Raw genomic sequence first — 21,864 nt, 5'->3', positions numbered from 1 at the left:
AATATATTAATAATTATTCAACAAAAATGTAAAATAAAAGAGATCAAGTAAGAAAAAAATTATTTACTATTTTATTTTTTATTTTAATATAAATTTTGAATTACATTAATTTTTAAAATGATTTTTTTATGTATCATAAAAAAAGTAGTAAATAAGGTGTTAATTTAAATATTTATTAGGCTAATATTATTATTATATGTTGATTATAATGATATATATTTAATAATATATTTTAATCAATACAATTAGTTATACTATTAATTGTATTGATTCAGCTTTATTTTAATTTTTTAAGATCAAAAGTTGGAATATCTCGGATATGCATCTCCGAAGACACCCCCTCTCTAGAAAAAGAAGGTGATTTCAGAAATGTATCTCCGAAAACACATTTTCTTGGTGTTTTCGGAAGTGCACTTCCGAAATCAACTTTTTAAAAAAAAGTAATTTCTGAGATCCATTTCCAAAATATAGGGACATTTTGGTATTTTTGCCGCAGATGTCCAAAAAAGTTTGAGGGTCCATAAAGAAATTTCCTTGGGGTAAAACATATATATTAGGCCCACGAACAACGCGCTAGCCCATCTTACTCGGAAAAGTTTGTTCAAACAGTGTAGTACATATAATAATAGTTTAAAATTAGAAGAAGAAATCTCACTTAATTTTTCCACATTGAAGAATAGAGATTTTTCTAAGCACCGCACAAGATATTATTATTTCACACCGACTTTCGAGAAAAAAACTATGGCGACACTCGATTCTGACGTGACGATGGTTCCCGCCGGCGAAGCCTCAAGCAGTGCCGCCGGCCCCTCTTCCAAGAAGCCGAAGCGATTCGAGATCAAAAAGTGGAACGCAGTATCTCTCTGGGCTTGGGGTAACTTCTTCCAAATTTCGTTCCTAACCCTAATTCCCAAAATTTTTCCCGTCGATTTTTTGTTTGATTAATTTGATTTTGTTTGTATGATTGAAGATATCGTTGTTGATAACTGTGCTATATGCCGGAACCACATCATGGATCTCTGTAAGCTTGTTATTTTGTACTCAAATTTCGAATCAATTGTTTGATTATTCTTGTTTCGTTTTGAGGTGATTCTTGTTCTGGTTTTAGGTATTGAGTGTCAAGCTAACCAGGCTAGCGCCACTAGCGAGGAGTGCACAGTTGCTTGGGGTATGTTCTGAAACCCTCTTACCTAAGTACCTTTTACAATGTTTATGTTAATCTGCTGCTAGTATCACTTACTATTGATTGAAGCTAAGTGGGTGTTTAGTTTTGCGGTAACGAGAACTGATTTTGAGTTAATTGATTTCGTAGAATTGATTCAGGTTGAAAGTGAGTTGGATGTAAAATGATTCATAAAAGTGAGTTGAACAACACATTTCAATGTAAAAATCAAGTTCAAATTTAAAAGCTAAGAATTCTAGTCAGGGGCGGAGCTACAGCCCAGCAAGCCCGGGCAAGCGCCCGGGCTCAACCCCTCATTTTGTTGTATACTCCCCACCTAATAGTCGATTCTTAGATAACATCAGGGGCAAAATTAGTAACTTTTAGACAAAATTAAGGGCAAAATTAGTAAAAACAGAATGTGAAATTTTTGGACAAAATCAAAGACAAATTTTTTAGACAAAATCAAGTGCAAAATTAATAGAAACAGGGTGTAAAATTAGTAAAAACAAAGGTATAAAATTTTTTGCTCAGGCTCCCTAACATTTCTGACTCCGCCATTTATTCTAGTTTCAAGTAGAATCAATTTCGTAGGCATAATTAATTCTACTTTAGAAGAGCCAAACACTTCAAAATCGTTCCAAAATCAATTCTACGCCTCTAGAATTGCTTTTGACTCTTCCAAAAGCTAAACCAAACACACCTAAGTCAAATTCTAGGAATTATAAAATGAGTTTGATGGTCATACTAACAGTGTGAAACAACTCTACATTATCATCCAACAAGAGATTTTCATTCTTCCATGTCATGCCACTAATTATAGGCCATTGAGTTTGATGGTCATACCATAGATAGGTGCACAAACAATGGATTTCCATTGAATGTTAAATCTGTTGTACCTAAGGATGGATATTTTTTATAAATCCAAAGAACTTTATTATGAATATATGTTGAACTATTTTAAAAAGAGAGAGGGCTTTGATCTTTTGCTGCAGGGAAATATTTAATGTATAGGAAGTTTGTAATTCACAAATTACATCTAAATTTATGCTGCTAAGTGGGTTTTCATAATATTCATCAAAACCATTGCTCAAATGCTATTAATTACAATCCTAAGTAGCCTAATTTTTTCTTGCTGCTGTCCCTTCGTGCTATGATGGGCTTTTTATTATTGGTAGTAGGTTCGTGGTTGCAATTAGCTTTTTTCATCTTGTGTGAGACAATAATATCATGGTTTACTATATCTTGATAAGTTATAGATTTAGGCTCACTTTGAGTTAGTTCATGCTTTTGAAAGTTTTTCATCCAAAATATGTAATTTGTTCAAAACTTACCAATAAATTTATACATTGTGATAGAGAAGATAAATAAGGAAGCTTCTTACAAAGTTGAGGTGCTAAGACTTATTTTAGTTTATATGAAAAGCTATTGTGTAACAAGGTGTAGTTTATATGAAAAGCTTTAGTGTTCTGTATAGAGATGAACTCTTCCCTATTTTCTTTAATACAATGCCTTTTCTATCAATCTTATGTTATCATTTTGTGCAAGTCCACTTGATCTTGCTTTTTTATTTTGCTTTAAAATATTCATTGATTCTAAATGAATAGTTCTGTAGTTAATTAATTGTTTGGGTTTGCATGTTGGTAAGTAGTCTCACGTCTACTATGAATGAGCTAAATATTCAATATATAATAAGAAATGTGATCTATATGTTCCCAATGCGTTAAAGTTTTGGGTGAAGATGTATGTTTTCCTCTTGTGGTCCCTGGGGCATTAGCCTATTGCTACTCCCGGTGTAACTTTGGACTCCCCGACAAGTGCATATACTTTTTAGCCGGTTAATGATCTTGGTATGGCCGATTAGTTATTAGTTAGAGGTGTAAAATCTTTATTCATTTTTTTGGAATAAAATATGGTGCTTACTGACAGGTCGAGTAAAATTATTGTGCAATACTGCAATTACAGTTTAGAATGTATTGTTTTGAACAACTAGAAATTACATAAGTTGTTTGAAATTATTGTTGCTAAGTATCCTTACTGATCTTTAATGAAGGCTTATTTAGTTTCTGCTTAGCATATGTGGGATTATTCAAACTGTTTCTTGATACAGGGGTGTGTAACCATGCTTTCCACTTCCATTGCATCAGTAGATGGCTCAAGACTCGTCAAGTGTGTCCTCTAGGTATGCATAATATCTTCCATATCTTCTTTTTAATATTCAAACAACATTGGTAGAAGTGCATTTCTTAATATACTTGTTTTTCTGCCATGGTACAGACAACAGTGAGTGGGAGTTTCAGAAATATGGCCACTAAATCATTGACATGGTGGAGCTCTTTGGCATCTGAGTTGCCCATCCTAGCTTTTGAAAAAATTGCAGCTGTATGTTATTTTCTTTTTCTTGTCTACTGGATTTATTACCTTCAAGGAAGCCATCTGTTTCTAATGGATTTTGATACACACAGACAGCAAGATATGTAAAGTTTCATTTTTATGCCATACTTGAACCCTTTTTGGTTGACTATGTGTGTTCGAGTAGTTTCAATTTGTCTATTGTTGCTTTTATTTTCCCGTTTGTGTTGTGCCATTGATGATAATAAGTCTTCATTATTTCACATTATCGATACTCTTGTAGACCCACCCACACACTCTAATAGCCACTAACTCGAAAGTAAGTTTAGACGAAGAATTGATGTAGGAAACTTACAGTGACTCAAACCAAAAGAAAAGAGATCAAACTTGAATTAAAATGAGTTGCACAAATTTCTTTTGGAGAGTAACTTTATAAAAATGCTTAAATATATTAAAAAACCCTGTGAATAAGTGTCACTAAACACTTTTATTTCGGTTCTTCATATTTTATTTTGGGTGTGAATTTTGACTACTTCGATAATGTTGCTTACTTGACCAGAGTAATTTCATGATGTCTCACTTTTTCCAAAATTAATCACAAGATTTGGATCCTCTCATGCTCTTTTGGTCATGCCCCCTCTAATAATTGTTTTAAAATTATCTTCAAACATTATCTTGTGAATTAATTTGTAGGATTGAATCACGATTTAATCCTAACTCATAAACCTCGTGAAATTATAATCATTCATTCAATAGAAAATAACATTGCTATTATACTTATCTGCAGTAAAATCCCAAATCTGACATAATCATTCTTTTATTTTTGTGCGCTGAGCCTAATCCTTCAAGAGTTAGTGTGTTTGACACTTTGACCTAATTGAATCTACCCTCCATCTCAAATAGATTGAGATATCCTTCAAGATTATTGTTTAACTCTTATAAGATAAAGATAGATGACGATTTGAGATCTGAGATCCAAAAGACTGACCGAATAACCATGATACATCAGGAAATCCACATCCATCTTTGTGAATATTAATCTTTGTGAATATTAATAACATCTTCAAAATATTGATCGAGTAACCATGAAACATCATGAAATCCACATCATCCATCTTTGTGAATTTCAATAACATTTTGATGCGAAAAAGGATGTGATTCATTTTGATTTAGGAAGTTACCTTGCATAGGAGGAGGATTGTGATTGATTAGTATAACACACTTTTTAGGATTATGTGATTGATTAGTATGATACACTTTTTTTAGTTCGGCATGACGGATCTGTTTGTGAACTGAAGGCTTTGTATTGATATGCAAAGAGTCGACATCCTCAAAATGAAGATGGGGAAGCTTATTGGAACAATTGTTCTTACTAGAAAAATCTTTTTGATCCTCAAAATGAAGATGGAGAATGCATGGTGGAACAATTGTTCTTACTAAAACAATTTTGGTGTACCTTTTGTCTTAACCTTATTTTTGCAGTTGGACATATAGGAATTTTTTTATGGATAAGCAAATTAAAGATACGAGAGATTTTATTTTGGAGAATATCTCAATCCCCCTTTGATATTTATAGTCTTAGATATTTGACGAAATTCTAATTATGTCACCTGGTTTTAAAGATGCACATCAGGAAACATAAATTTTTCTTTTTGCCAAAATTTGTTTCTTTTCGGAGCCTTCTCTACGGAAGCATTAAAAATACAGCGAACATTGAAAAATTCAAATCAATTCGGTACAGGAAATGATTTGTGTATATATATATATATATATATATATATATATATATATATATATATATATATATTCTGGACTGGTTAAATTATTCCAATTAGGCCAATCCACTCTTTGGCCCAAGACATTATGGTCCACACATGCGACAGCCTTCCTCGGCTCGCTCCGGGAAAACACAAGACATAACCGAGCACGCTGAAGCCTCGTGCTCGGCAACAGCCAACTCGCGCGTTTCCTGGCCTAGCGCCTCGCATGGGTCCTCAAAAAGTGGAGTCCTTTCCGCATAGAACAATCCTATAAATAGCCCTCTAACCCTAGAGGGCAATGTAATCTCTTTTTCACCCAAAATCTCACACTTTTGTTGTACCTTGTTGTCCGAACACTTATTTTGGCATCGGAGTGCCTTGCAGGTGTAACCACCTTTTTTCTCCTCCAACCATTTCGGATTTCAAGCTTCACCGTTGCTGGCCACGTGTTCCGCTCGGAAAGATATATATATATATATATATATTTATTTTAAATCATCATAGAAAGAGAAACCAATCCAGTCCATTAAAATCAACAAAATCAAAATTTAATAGTCGTGATTCATTGTTCTCATTTCTCATAATAACCAAGTGTTCTCACTTGAGTCGTCCCCTATATATATATATATATATATATATATATATATATATATATATGAAACATGTTAAAAACAGAATGTTCCGTAGATGTACCTACGGAACATTATATTTTAAATCAACATCATTTTACTCTAAAATTCCAATTTTTTTAACATCAAAATATAATACATCAAAGTAGTGTAATGTAAAGGCAATGATATATAGTACACAACAAGAATACATCGTACAAATCAATAGTGTCATACATAATCAAAATAAAGTACATCAATCTAATAAAAACACAGACATCAAAATAATCAGCACGATCACTACTATGTGTTTCAGACAACATTTTCATCCTCTCCTCTGCCTTTTGCGCCACATCTGCCTCCACCGCGTCATCTTTCAGATACTCTGCCTCTACCGTCAAGTGCCCCACCCGTACTGGCATGATGTCTACGATACAAAAATGCCCCATCTGCCACCCTCATGATATCATCCAGTATAAGCCTGTGATCAGACCCCTCAGGGAAGAAACCACCGTCAATGCTTGCCCGCGCCATCTCAAGTATCTCACGACAGTGAGGAAGAACATCCTGTGTGCGGTCCAACTGAGACTGACGAGTCTACAAAATCTTCTAATGAGCTGGTCTGGGCGGTGATCCCTCTGCAGTGGGGATCATGTAGGGGTGTGACACAGTGAAATACCAAGTGATGTATCCACCGGCGCAACTCCAATCTACCTCTGCTCACGTCGCCCGAGCCTCGTCCGGAACCATGTGATGCTCAAAGTCTGCAAAGGCCTCATATATCTGCCGAAGGGTCATCAAGATAGGAGCGGAGACAGAAGAGTTGTGAGATATCATCTGACAATAGCTGAACCGCCGCATGACGCGCTCCGAAAGATAGCGAACAATAATGGTCGAACTGGTTGAATAATAGATTAGACCAAACTCGGGTCTAACACAACCTATATACACCCTACATAGAATATTCTTAATCACCTAATTTAAAATGACATTAGATGCAAAGGCGTAGGTTTAATCATGTGACATCCTATTTATTCACTTTTAAAGGATGAATTCCAACAACTAAACTACTTGATAGAAAAACAAATTATAGTAGCTAGCACTTCATTAGAAGTAGACTACATACATGATCACTCACTTCTATGACACATGAACTACAATGAATTATTTATATATAGAATGTTTTAAAATTCAAAAGTTAAAGGACACCTATTTACTTTTGCGATGACCCTACAGCACCACTCTTTACATTTGATACAAACCATATGTATTTTAGAATTGATATTCTTACACTAAAGATGACAACCGTATTTTCATAAGGTTTCATTTTTTTTTTATTTATATTTAATAATTAATTCTTGACTTCTTACAATACAAATGAATGTTTGTCCTTGTTGTATTTTATTTAGATTTTGTTTGCGAGTTTGGAAGATAAAGGAGATAAGGATTTTAAAAAATAGGAAGAATTGAGTGAAAAAAATAAAAAAAATTTGGATACGAGGGTTTTGGAGGGTTTGATTTTATTCATAACACCAAAAATTCCATAAAATGGGGGAACTCAAAAATGCTATTGAAGGAGGTTTTGGAAGACTTACATAAATTTTCTAAATATCTTTTAGGTTGTTATACTATTCTGAAAATTAAAAATTTAGTAATGTTAATGACTCTTTTATCATTCTAAACAAAATAATTTTTTAAAATAATTGCAAATATTTTTCTATATTATTTTAAAATTTCGTTTTCGGAAGTCTTCCCTTCCCCTCCAAACTCACAAACATAGCCTTAGTATAAATATAGGTGTATGAATTTTGGTGTATAAATAGCACTCTCTATGTATTTGAGTAACACCAAATATTTGAACATAGAGTGCCAAATAGCATATGACCACAATCACCTGCAAGCAAAGGAGTATTTACCTGGGACCAAGCAAGCGTAGACATAGTATAGACTAAAAAAAAAATTGAGAGGCTTGAATTAAAAAAAAAAATAGAAATGAAAGAATTTATTTGTAATGATAAAAAACTTAAAGGACTAAAATTGTTCGAAAATAATTGAAGAGAGAAATCATGTATTATTTTGAGCATCAAAATTATAATTAAACCGAAATTCTTGGTGTGGATAGAATAAAGATTATTTTGATATCTTCTCCCTTTAAGGTGTGCATATATTCTAATGGAAAGAAGATTTTATAGAAAAATATGAAATGAATAGAAAAGAGGAAATGGACAAGAATCGAAAAATTAGCAAGTGTATAACTTTTTAAGAAATGGAGCTTTTATATAGACATTTTAGGTAGGAAAGGTTTAAAGATGGACCACGGGAGGTTGATTTAAATTTTTTTATTGTAATTTTGTATTGAAAAAACAAATGAAATTAATATGTTATGATAGGTGAATCTATGGAAGTTTTTTATTGACATTTGACCATGAAACGAGACTATTAAGAAAAGGGTTAAATATATAAAATTCTATGTAATATAGATAAAATTCGATTTTTTTCCTATATTTTTTTTTTTCAAATACCCCCTTGAAATATAAAAATATTATGTCTTTTTTCCTCTAAGTGTAAAGTCTACCTCTCTGTAATATTTTTTTGTTTGATTTTCCCTCAGATTTGGTGTTTAAATTGCACGCTTAGGAGAATAATTCAAACAAAAAAAATATTACAGGGGGAAACTAAAAAAAATATTATCAGGGGGTAGAACGAATTTCGCCTATAGTATAGGGGTAAAAAGTGGTATTAACCCTTAAAAAATTATTATTGTTTTGTCATATTACATCAACGCAATGAGGATGATTGTTCTACAAGTAATGATAAATTATGCGAAACTGCAATATAGTTAGAATATAACTTACAAGAGATAAAAACGCATGTTACCACATAGTTGTTATTGAATTTTTAAGTAAAGCGGGTGCCAAAACAGTTTACATGGTCGACAAGTAATCATTCATAGAAATGCAGTTTCAAACAACTATGGTAGTTTGTAGTAGGAAACTTAAAAACTACTCTTATTCGAAGGCCACCAAAGCTTTGCCTACTGCAATTATCAAGCTAATTCAACTTGATGGTAAAATTGTGGATTGTGTCTTCAATGGCTATTCAAGAGGTGGAAAGGGTTATGAGTTGTTGGGAAATAAACCTGAGGATCAAAGTTCATTTATCGCATATGTATTACTTTTAGTGAGTTCCGTCAGGGGAAGAAGAATGAAGACGTGATGATGAAGCTTTTAGAAATTATGGCGGAGAAGATTCAGTTTTAGGTAGAGTTTTCTACTATAGATACTAGTGGCAATGAATAAACGATTATACCATATCAAAGGGACGATTATGTTGGTCTTGTGTGCTATGCTTTGAATGTGGCTAAAGGGTTGCAAAACTAAAAAACATGGACCTTCAAGAAGGCATTCAAAAGCAAGGAGAGTTAAATATTGTTATAGAACCATGCACGTGAGCTTAATAGATTACCTAAGCAGATAAATGTGATTGGAAACAAGTGGATGCAATTGACAAGATCAAGGTTTAACTGTGGGTTGAATTTACTCAAAGTTGCTAAATAGCGATTCAACATGGTAGAGAGCAGCTAAGTGGTTGATTAGTAAATTGACATCACCAGGGTTTCAAGTCAAGGTCAAGATTATTGAAGTATACCCTAAAACCTCTAGTGATGAAGGGAAGGAAAATACATTTTTGGTATTGTTGACTTTATATCAAAAGTCAACAACTGGTCAAAGATCAATGTTTGATTTGGTCAATGGTCAAGGGGATGACTAGTTAACGGTTGACTCAATCAATGGTCATGGTTGATTAGTCATCAGTTCAATTGGCTCATGAGTGACTTGTTCACGAGTATCAAACTTGGTTTTTTTGGTTTGCGGATTTATTAGTTAATATCAGAATATTATACATATTTTTTTATATTAATTTAGAGATACTCTAAGATACTTGGAGATATTCTTAGATACTTAGAGATATTCTAAGATACTAAGAAATACTTTAAAATAGTATAAAAGATATTACAAATATTTATAATATTTTAAATTAATATAAAAGATATCGTTAAAGATTTATTGGACTTCAACAATTATAAAGATGCATCTATATCATTTTTGTCTTGATAACCATCATAATGTAATCTGAAAGACAAATGGAGGCGATGGTGGAAATCCTCCATAAATTTAGAGAGGCAAAGGTAGAAATCTATAAGATTATGTTTTTGGGATTTCAGAGAGATATTTGGAAATATCTAAAGGGATTGAGAAACACTTATAAACACCTTAACCTTGTGTTAATCATATATACAGAGTTGGAGAGATTAGAAAATACTTTTTAATACCACGGGCTTATGTGATTTATATATAGAGAGTTTGAGATATTGAAAAACACCTGGGTAAAAAATAGGGCTTGTTCTTGAAAATTTGACTGACTATTTTCTTGTAACTCTTTTGTAATTTTTTGTAACAAATTTTAGAAGTATAATGAATCAGAGATATGCTCTCTCCCCCTCCCCCCCCCAAGAGTAGATCATTTAATTGATTTGGATAAACAAACTATTGTATTTCTTGTCTTTTATCTTCTTATAGCTTGTTGTGGATTTTCTTTCACCTTTGATAGATTATTGTGTTGCTTTATGCCATTTATTTTTGTCATCATTGTTCTTTATCCCCACAAATCAATTTTTTGGCGTGTTTGATAATCTGAATAATTCACCGAAAGTGATTTGAATTATTCTATCAGTTTTTCACAACAATCTTAATTGAAATCAATGGAAACGATGCAATCAAATTATTCATTCTTGGATATTGAATTTTATTTCTGATCATATTGCTTCAAGGATTGTGTTCATAAAAATGCGATTGATGTTTGTAGTGATTTGCAAGAAAGAAAGGATCCCTAAAGTTGACAAAATTCAAAATTTTAATATTCAATCATCAATAAATCGTTTGAATCAATCAACAAAATTTGTGATAACACACTTTATTGAATAGAAATATCTAAGGGAAAAGCTTGTTTCCAATCATCCCTTGCCTGTGTGTACATACATTCATCAATGTTGTTATCTTTGTATGCAGCTTGTTCAAAACTACTTCCTTGTGGATCAAGTCACAGAGTTCTTAATATGTTTGAATTATTAGTCTTCAGTTATGAAAAATGAAGTTCTTTTGATGGATCCTCTATTAATCTAAATCTAATTTCGGTCTCAAAGTTATGCTTATCAGGACACTGTTCCATTGATTTTCTTGTTCAAAAATGTGTTTATATGATTTGAAAAACAAAAGGATGATTTGTTTGAGTAATCAGGTTGGATGCCTATATAAATTGTAGATAGATGCATTAGTTTCCGATGCTAATGCTACTTGAAACCATCTGCCCAATCCATAAATTCTATATATAATCAAAACTATATTATTCCTTTTATTGCATTGTGATATTTTAGGCTAAACCATGTTTTAGATAAGAGGTTATTCTTACTCCAGGAGTAAATTATTAACACTTACTTCAAATCTGAGCCATTGATTTTTCTCAATTTAATGGTTAAAAGTAATAAGTAATAGTTTTCTCTCTCCACATTTAATTACTTAATATTTTTAACCATTAGATAGAGAAGAATTAATGGTTAAGATTTGGAGTAAGTGTTAATAACTTACTCCTGGAGTAAGAATAATCCCACTCACACACATATATATATATATATATATATATATATATATATATATATATATATATATATATATATATATATATATATATATATATATATATATATATATATATATATATATATATATATATATATATATATATATCGATTAAAATATTTTTATATATTGAAAGAATTATAGACACCGATTTATTATATCTTTTAAAATAATTTCATTTTATTTTTATTATATTTTTAAAACAAATGTGTGTATCAATATTTCTTCATATCTTTATATTTATTTTTTATATAATTTATATTTAACTATTCTATTTAATTTTTTATACAAAATAAACCATTTAAAATAAATGAGCATACCACACTGATATCCGTGCGAACACACATGGTTATCCCGCTAGTTGATTTTAAATAATACATAAACTAAAAAGCATATTTTAGTATAACTCAACACTTTTCATCATAACTCATCATAATAATTGAAATAATTATTTAAGTTCTCATCAATACTCACCGATAACATCAAATAACCATCAATATTCAACAAAGCATGCTCAGAAAAACAACAAAACTCATAATTAACTCTCACAACTTCTATTCAAAGGTTAAGGATCACGTGCATATCCTTTAAGATCTCAAGATCAACCCTGACTCAACTCATTTAATTCTCAAACTCTACTCTAAACACATCAATAATTCAAATTCTACTAATTTGATTCTCAAATATAACTCTAATATATTATATAACTCAAACTCCTTAAATCACACCAAGGGTTTTCCACAACTCTTGCCTTGACTCTATAATTGTCCCTGTAATTGGCAAGAGTTTCCCAAAGACCTTGCGTCAACTCTAACAGCCATCAAAGGTTTGCAAAAAGCACTGGAAAGCTCTAAAACACGAAAAACTATACACAAGTCACAAAATCAAAAACAACTTGAAACTCATTGAACAGGACCACGAAACTCGCCGACGATCCTGCCTGCGCCGCCACCGATGTTTTGGCTCGCGTCGCCTCTGCCTTTTCGTCCTGCGCCACCGCCACTCACTGGCGATCCGCAACCTCTGTACCAGCGCGACATTGCCATCTCCGACCTCCGGCACGGCCTCGCCGTCGCGCGACCTCTGTAACACCCCATTTCTACCCGGCTATTATAATGCGGAAAATATCAGAGTATTTAAAAAAATTTCTTGACAAACAAATGAGGCGTCACATATTCATTTAACAATAAATCACATCATCGCATTTAGAGGATACATAACACTTTCTTTAATCAATCAAACAAATACTCAATGTATAATACTTTTCAAAACAGAATAACTTCTTTTATTAGAACATGGCGGAATCATAGTTCTCAATCTTTGAATCAATAACATCTTATTCAGCTAAGATAAAACAATTAAAAACAACATCATAACGTCATAAATCGCCCCCCCGAGTATTACGTATCAGAGCGACAACCGACTCGATTAACGACAACTAAATCTTCATACTCGAACACCTGCACGTTACCAATATAAAGGCAACGACGAACAAGAGAAAAGGGTGAGATATCAAATCATATAAGTGAGCGCATGATAAATTGTATATTAGGATTCAGACATATATAGTTATCACATCACCAGTATTATATACACATCATGGTTTCACCAATTCACAAATCTCACATACTTTTCATCGCATCATAAGCCACAAAACTTCATATTCACATCAATTATATATATATATATATATATATATATATATATATATATATATATATATATATATATATATATATATATATATATATACATATCAGTCATTTACTTTGCAAGCCAAGTCATGATGCATCACAAGTATAAATTACAATTTTAATCCCAAAACATCACCGCACATAAGTCATACATCTAGTCACAAAACATCACATATAAGTCACACATCTAGTCACCAAACATCAATCACATATAAATCACATCAGACATATTCAGTTAATCACATTCACAAGTATTGATGCCATCATACTATTCATAAAATCATCAATTCACATCTTCACATACTTCCATCATTTAACAAGTCACGAAATACAATCACGATGTAGTCACAAAACGTCACAACTATGAATCACATAAGACACATGGGACATGACTCATGTATATGCCTGTGGTACCAATCAGAGCTTCAACCCCCGTCACCAATTACCCAATTCAGAGGCACAAGGCATAAGCCTTCGTCACTAATTTGCCAATCCAGACCGTCATAGAGTATGCATATGAAATGTGACTCGACAAACAAGACATACACAACATACTCATCACAATCACACATCGTCACGAGGAATACGTCTATATCACTGATAATTACCAATTGCTAGAGGTTATTCAACGTCACAAATAATCTTCCATCTTCACACAGTAACAAAATCAACACGATATCATCATGCTTCGGTATATCACGACAAACATATAACTTCACATTTTAACAAAATCATCACAACATCATCATGTTTAGGTATATCACAACAAATCAATACATTAAGTCAATTCACTTTAGCCTCATCATTCCCTATAAGTTAGTCTTTTAATTAACTCACTAATCCACTATCAACTAACCAAAATGATTCACCTAATAATCTCTAATTAATCGGATATATCCTACGTCACTATCGGTTATCTAATTTCTGGTTAAATCCTTAATATTCACGACTTTACGAATTTTTGGCTTATACTCCCAAGTCACTAAAATCACAGCTCAACCGATTAATTCGGATACAATTCTATTCTTTATCGGTTATTCGATTCGTCCAGTTAAATTCACTACTTACAGTCATACCATACCCCTATGTTATTTACTAAATCTCAAAACATGATTATGGTCAAATTCTCAAGATACCGTTATTTACCGACAAACCGAATAATTTATCTAAGTCCAAGTATTTTCCAATTAAATGGACTAAATTTAATTAATACAACTATTAATCATCAATTAAATCACCTATTTTAATCTCATACTGTTTCTAGTCAGTTTACCAATTTCTAGCATTACTGCAACACGGTAATTGTTCTATACTGTCTCACAATTGTTATCTTACTGTTTCCAATTATATGATACCAGTATATACATTATAGATCCATTTCCATTCTATACATGCCATTATATAATTTAAGTAACAATAGCAGTACATGGGAACAAACAGAACAACACGCTCATGTATGGAACAACCAGAAAAATAATATACAACACACATTGAGAATTGCATCAAAACGAAAGGAGGTAGCTTAATGGGGGTGCCGCTCAGAAACCCCCTTCATACAAAATGCCGCCCGTCATGGGCTGGCTGCCGGCTGTCAAAGGCCAGACTTCATGCCGTCCGTCAAATAGGTTATGCCGCCCGTCGTAGGCCTGGTGCCCCTTCTCTCGTTTTTTATTCATTTCCAGAATGCACAGAATCTTAATCAGTTTATTTCCAAATTCAATTTCTATTTCTAACGCACAACAACGACAACATTATTTCTCAATTTCAATTTTCTATGAACAGTAACAATCAACACAAGATAATGCAATAAATCTACACACCCCATTCCCCCACATACAATTGTTGATAAGCCCCATTATAGGAAGAGAATCCCATCCTTACCTCATTCAATTTGAAGTAACTTGATAGGTCTCCGATTGCACTTCCGATTGAGCACCATGGATGGAAATCTTTAAGCTTGTTCCTCTCCTCCAAGACTTGCCTCCTTCTCTTCAAATTTTGTTTTCTCCCAAATGACAACACTACTCTTCTCATTCTCTAAAACCCTAATTTTATCATTCCAATTGGGCTTAGACTTTACACCTCCTCTTTATTATTCCACACAAACCAATTTAGGCCCAATAAGATAAATAACCCAACAATAACCAATACATCATTTTTAATAATATTCCATCGATATAATAATCTATTTGCCGACCTAGTCACTTATTCACCAAAATATACTTCTCAACCGATAATTTCCAAAAATAAAACAATGATATTTAATTAAATAAATAATTAAATAATCGGGGTGTTACAACCTCGATCGTGATTTCGTGATTTCTCACTTTTCTCGACTTTTAAACTATTTCCCTATTTTTTGATGTTTTTTGATTTTTTGATTTTTCTTTTCTCTATTGAATTGATCTAAGACCCGCCTATTTGAATCCCAGCCGTCCCTAAACAGACAACAAGACACCTACCAAGACATATTTAACATTTAAATTTTCGCCTTATCACAAGGCATGAACATATTTTATCAATTCAACATTTATACTCAAATTTAGACATGTTAATTCACACGAATTTCCACAATTAATCTCAATATCTTAACTGATTCATAACATAATCATCTTGAGAGGTTTTCACAATCATCTCATGATCCAACCTCATAAATGGAGGACCAAGAATAGGGAAAAAGAAAGAGGATGAGGACCCATCTATATCCTTTATGTCATAAACACTCATGGATTAATAGTTTCCTCCTTTACCTCAAATTTGCAGAAAACTTCAAATTACGACAATGAAATTCCTCTTCTCATTCAAAAGCTCTCACATGGTTGCCTCTTTCTATCCTTAGCCTTTTCTTCCAAAATTCTACGTACTGGAAACTTCTCCCTTCCCTTCTTTATTTAAATAAAATCCCTATTTTTATTTCTATTTTAATTAATTCTACAAACTCCCCTCAATTCTCACTTATTTCACCCACCTCTCTTATTCTAATAAACATCTATTCTAATGCCCAAAATGAATTTCTCATGTTTCTCTTTTATTTAAATTATAAAGAATATAATTACATTCTAGTTTTAATATTAACTAACATTCCTCACTTCTACACTAATTTAAGTATAATAAAATTCTACCTAAAAATCAATAACTTAAATAAAATGATTAAATAAGTCAAAAACACCTAAAAACTCAATTAAAAATAAAATAATCAAAACTGCGGTGTGACACACCCCCTTTAAATAAAAAGAAAAAAACTATATTCAAAGGCCATAAAAATCTATTTTTCTAGGCTATACCATTGGCTTGCAAGACTATGTCTTATTTGATCTTGACACAACCAAAATATTCACATCAAATAATGTATGTTTCCTTGAATATATCCTACCATATCATGTCCAACTTTAAATTGTAACAATATCTTGGAGTTATTTTCCTTTAGCTCACACACACACACATGATCCCGATATCTCAAATGCATACTCACGTGTAAAATATTCTTACATTCCTTCAACTACACCTACTACAAATACACCTTTATGCACATCATCAAGAACTAGGTATAAGCCATCATACTTTCAAAACTATATATGCACTGTTACTAATGATTCAACAACATCATCTAAAGGTATATTCTATCCTATTTCTATTTTTTATAACTTTTTTAAATTTCATTGTTATTATTCGTTGTCTTTAACATCACACATTGAGCCAAAAACTTGTGATGAGACTAGTAAAATTGAGTATTGGAATCACACAATGCAGATTGAATTACATGCTCTAGAGAAAACAAGGACTTAGAAACTTGTGGATTTACCTCCAAATGTAAAACTAATTGGACGTAGATGGGGGTATATAGGATTAAATATCTTGCAACTGGCCGGTAAGGATTATGATAAATTGAGGGCCTTGATTACATTGAGACTTATTACCTAGTTACCAAACTTACAATCAAAATTGTCATAGATATGGATTCTATCAGTAGTTGGATCATATATCACCTCAATGTTAACAAATTTTTTACATGAAGAATTCCAAGAAGATGTTAACATGATTTTTCCACATGATGTTATCACTACTAAGCCCAATCACATATGTAAGCTTGTCAAGTCTCTATATGCACTTTAGCAAGCTAGCATAAGATGGCATGAAAGACTAACTCCCTTCCTTTATCCAACATTAATACATACATGCCAATTCACATAATTCTTTCTTCATTAAACATAATCCATAATATTTCATAATATTTCTTGTATATGTGGATGAAGTGATAATAATAGGTGGCATAATGTCTAAAATGAGGTCTATTAAAGAAGCATTGTACAATTCTTTCAATATTAAAGATCTAGGTCAGTTCAAATATTTTATTAGGATTGACGTTGCATATTCTAAATGTGGATTTTCTCTATGTCGAAGAAAATACTACTTGCTAGAAGATTCATTAATTCTATTCTCCAAGACAGTATACACCCCTTATGATCTATCATTAAAACTACATAAAGACTCTACCTTACCATGTCCTGATATTCCATCATATATGAGATTGGTTGGTAGATTTTTATGTAAGATTAAGAATGGATCTGCATCTGGCCTTAAGTTTTGATGATAACTTTACATGTTATCTTAAAGAACAATTGTATATACTAACAATTTCTTTCTAGTGTGTGGCTTTTGTCTTGCAGGTTTTGACTTTGGGAAGAAGGCGTGTGATGTCATCAGGTTCTGATCTCAACACTCTGGAAGAATCTAATGCTGTGTTACAATGGAAGTCAAAATTCAAGAATGATATTTTTGCAACGGTTCTAAGGAACGTTAGTACAAGAGCTTTTGATCGTGATTTTGCAAGGAAGCTTTAGAGGCCTTCTAAATCTTTGCTTTTGTGTCCCATGTTCTGAAGATGCTGAAAACAAGGTTCTGCTGAACAAGTTATTCATATACGAAGGCATCTCTTTTGAAGACCAAGTGCTGTAGACTCTGAAGACAAGGTTGTGCTGAACAAGTTTTGAAGACTCAAACACTTAGGCAAAGAAGATTCAAGTTCTGATGTATCTACAACATGCTTCAATCAACATAAAATCAGAAGCCTCTGAAGACTTAGGAGATCAAGAGCGGCTTACGTGTGATGGTGAGCATAAAAGTAATAACGTAAAATGTGACCTATACTCTTATAGGATGGCGTAAGGACATTTCTAGTCGTACTTGTAATCTACCATTCCCACCATGACCGTTGGTGACTTTAAAGCTGTATTTTGTATTGCCTATTCTACCCTCCAACAGATCTATCCTTCTCTATAAAGGAAGTCATTAGAAGAATTTAAAATCAACGAATCAGTTCTACAAAACTACACCAAAGCTCTACACAAACTCTGCCAGAGAAAATCTTTGTATTGTTTTGTATTTTTAGCAAGGAGCTTTTGTTCGTATCTTGCTTTCAACACTTTTGTGTTGCTGTACTTAAACATTGTGTAATCTACTTAGTAGAAGCATCTTTGTATACACATCTTTGTAAATCAACGGCGGTTGATAGATACCTTGGGGGATTAAGTGCTAGTCAGAATTCTCAAGAAGACTTTGGCCGTGGTCATTGTGGTTTTACGATAAGGATCACCTGAATTTGTTGGGGTTGTCAACAAGGTTGATCGGACTTATTGTGGTTGACTCCTTGGGGGACTAGTGTTAGTCATAATTCTCAAAAAGATATTGATCGTGGTCATTGTGGTTGTCTCTAATCTATTTGGTTATAGTGCATTAAGTCCTTATTGAGAAGGTAAAATCACCTTGGCGGGTGTACTGGAGTAAGTTCGTTAACAGTCAACCAGGATAAAAATAATTGTGTTAATCTATTTTTTATTCACTGGTTAACTATGTGTTTGAGTTGTAAAATGTTTATATTTGGTGCAACCCAATTCAAACCCCCCCTTTCTTGTGTTTTTTGCACCTTCCTTTTATATCTAAATGCTACAAGACCTGACATTACATTATGCACTTAACAATTACTCCCTCCGTTCCTTTTTAAGTGTCGTTTTAGAAGAATTTTTTGTTCCTATTTAAGTGTCGTTTTATAATTTAATGTTATAATTTGTCAATTATACCCTTATTTTTTCAATAACTTCACCTCACATTTTTCAATTAGTTATTGAAAAAAGAGAGTATATGAATGAATTTATTTGGAAAGAGAAAAATAAATAAGGGTATGATAGGAAAAGTAACTCTAACAATCCACTATCTTGGTTGAAGAACTTTTTGCTAAAATGACACTTAAAAAGGAATGGAGGGAGTAAGTCAGTTTCCTATTTGCACCTATCATAAATTTTTGGGTTAAATACTATTTACCCCCCTGCCAAATTAGCGAGATTCGGTTTTCCCCCTTATTAAAAAAAATTTAGCCTTTGCCCCTTAGAAAACAAGATTCTGTTTTTGGACACCCCCTATCACCTGTTTGGCTGGCTGTGCTGGGAGAATCTTGCTGACTGGGCGCCATAATCCTTGTTTGGCTGACTGTGCATATGACGTGGCAGCTGGCTTTGAGAAGCTTGGAAAAATGCAAATTAATAAGTTGCAAAACCTAGGATTCGAACCCAGGTTACTAATGATACATTGCTGCAAGCTTACCACCAAACCAAGCATGTTATGTTGATTATAGTTGCCAAGTAGTTCTATATAATTGCTGCAAGCTTAACATTCAGTAAAGATTATAATTGCTGCAAGTTTAATTGTTATAATTCTTTTATAAATTCTATTTTTATAATACTTTTTAGTTTTTAATAAATTTTTTTAATTAACGTTTTTATTTAGTTTTTTAATTAACCTTTTCAATATTAACGTTTTTATTTAGTTTTTAATAAATTTTTTTAATTAACGTTTTTATTTAGTTTTTAATAAATTTTTTTAATTAACGTTTTTATTTAGTTTTTTTAATTAACGTTTTTATTTAGTTTTTTAATTCCAAAATTATTTTTAATAATTATATAATTATAAAATATTTAAATGTATTTTAATTAACGTTTTTTTATATAATTATATAATTATAAAATATTTAAATGTATTTTTTATAAATTTAAATTTCTGCTAAATTTTTTTAAATATTTTTAATAAAAATGTAAATAAAAACGTTAATAAATATATATAGATTTAATAAAAAAAATTATAAATTTTAAAAATTTTATAAATATTAAATTTTTAACATTTAACAAATATTAATATTATTTTATAATAACTTAAAATTATTAAAAAAAACGTTTATATAAATTATTAAATATTACATTTATATAATTTAAAAAAACGTTAATTAAAAAAAATTATTAAAAAAACTGAATAAAAATGTTTATGAAAATTATTAAAAAAATGTTTATATAAATTATTAAATATTACATTTATTTAATTTAAAAAAACGTTAATTAAAAAAAAATTATTAAAAAAACTGAATAAAAATGTTTATGAAAATTATTAAAAAAATGTTTATATAAATTATATATATTACATTTATATAGAACGTTAATATGCACAGCAATAGTAAATATTACATTTATATGAATGTTAATATGCACAGCAATTATATGAATGTTAATATTACATTTATGCACAGCAATTAAAAAAAGTTAATATGCACAGCAATAGTAAATGTTACATTTATATGAATGTTAAGCTTGCAGCAATTATATAGAACTACTTGGCAACTATAATCAACATAACATGCAAGGTTTGGTGGTAAACTTGCAGCAATGTATCATTAGTAACCTGGGTTCGAATCCTAGGTTTTGCAACTTATTAATTTGCAATTTTTCCAAGCATCTCAAAGCCAGCTGCCACGTCATATGCACCACATTGGACTAGATGTCTAAATTTAAGATGACCAGTCTTATAAAAATGTTTCTTCTTAATCATGTCACTTATATCTTGGAAAACCAAAAAACATGTGATCTTTAGTGGCCGAGTATAGAGCATTAACAATTACAACATGTGATCTTCAATGATCGCTCTTCTTAAAGATCTACAAGTTAGAAGCATTCAATCACGTGTTCTATATTGCGACAACTAAAGCCCAATTCAACCTTTACATACATTTCTATCCAAGTTGAAGATAGTAGATATTTACCTATCTCCAACTTATGGGAGATATTACCTCAATTAAATAAGAATGCATGCACCACAAGTAATAATAATAAGCCATGTGAAAGTGCATCATCATAGTTAGAATGTAACTTACAAGATTGTTAATTACTTGGTTAAAATAGTTACTAAAGTTAATTACTTACAACACAAACTTTGCTATGCTAGGGTTAAGGAAGGAAAGTTGGACTTTTGAAGAGGCCCATGTCTCTTTTTTTAATAGAAATGATAACAAACTTGCCCATGCAATGAGCGGTTAACTATTAGAGAAACCAATAGTGTTTGACTCAATAATTTATAAGACAAATGCAAATTTATCTTAAATCAATAATAATTTTCCTTGTTTGATAAAAAAAAGATAAGTTTGTGAAATTTAAACAAATTAACCACATATTGTAACTAAAGAAAACTTTTCATAACCACAAAGGTCAACCCCATCTCTATCTCTATGTTATTTCCTCTTGCACGTTTTCTCCCTCCTTCACTTTCTCTCTCTAG

General features: G+C 31.7%; 1 protein-coding gene across 1 annotated transcript; it reads left to right on the top strand.

The window, feature by feature from the left end:
• The first annotated feature begins 652 nt into the window (after positions 1-652).
• LOC131601747 (RING-box protein 1a) lies at positions 653-3,683 on the top strand. The gene is made up of 5 exons (XM_058873626.1): positions 653-874; positions 971-1,021; positions 1,109-1,168; positions 3,273-3,344; positions 3,440-3,683. The coding sequence occupies exons 1-5, from the start codon at positions 742-744 to the stop codon at positions 3,475-3,477; spliced, it is 354 nt and encodes a 117-aa protein (XP_058729609.1). The 5' UTR covers positions 653-741; the 3' UTR covers positions 3,478-3,683.
• The last annotated feature ends 18,181 nt before the right edge of the window (positions 3,684-21,864 follow it).

This window comes from Vicia villosa, linkage group LG5 (assembly GCF_029867415.1).
Source record: "Vicia villosa cultivar HV-30 ecotype Madison, WI linkage group LG5, Vvil1.0, whole genome shotgun sequence".
Lineage (NCBI taxonomy): Eukaryota > Viridiplantae > Streptophyta > Magnoliopsida > Fabales > Fabaceae > Vicia > Vicia villosa.
The sequence above is the reverse complement of the archived record's forward strand: the minus strand, read 5'-3'. Positions and strand labels throughout refer to the sequence as shown.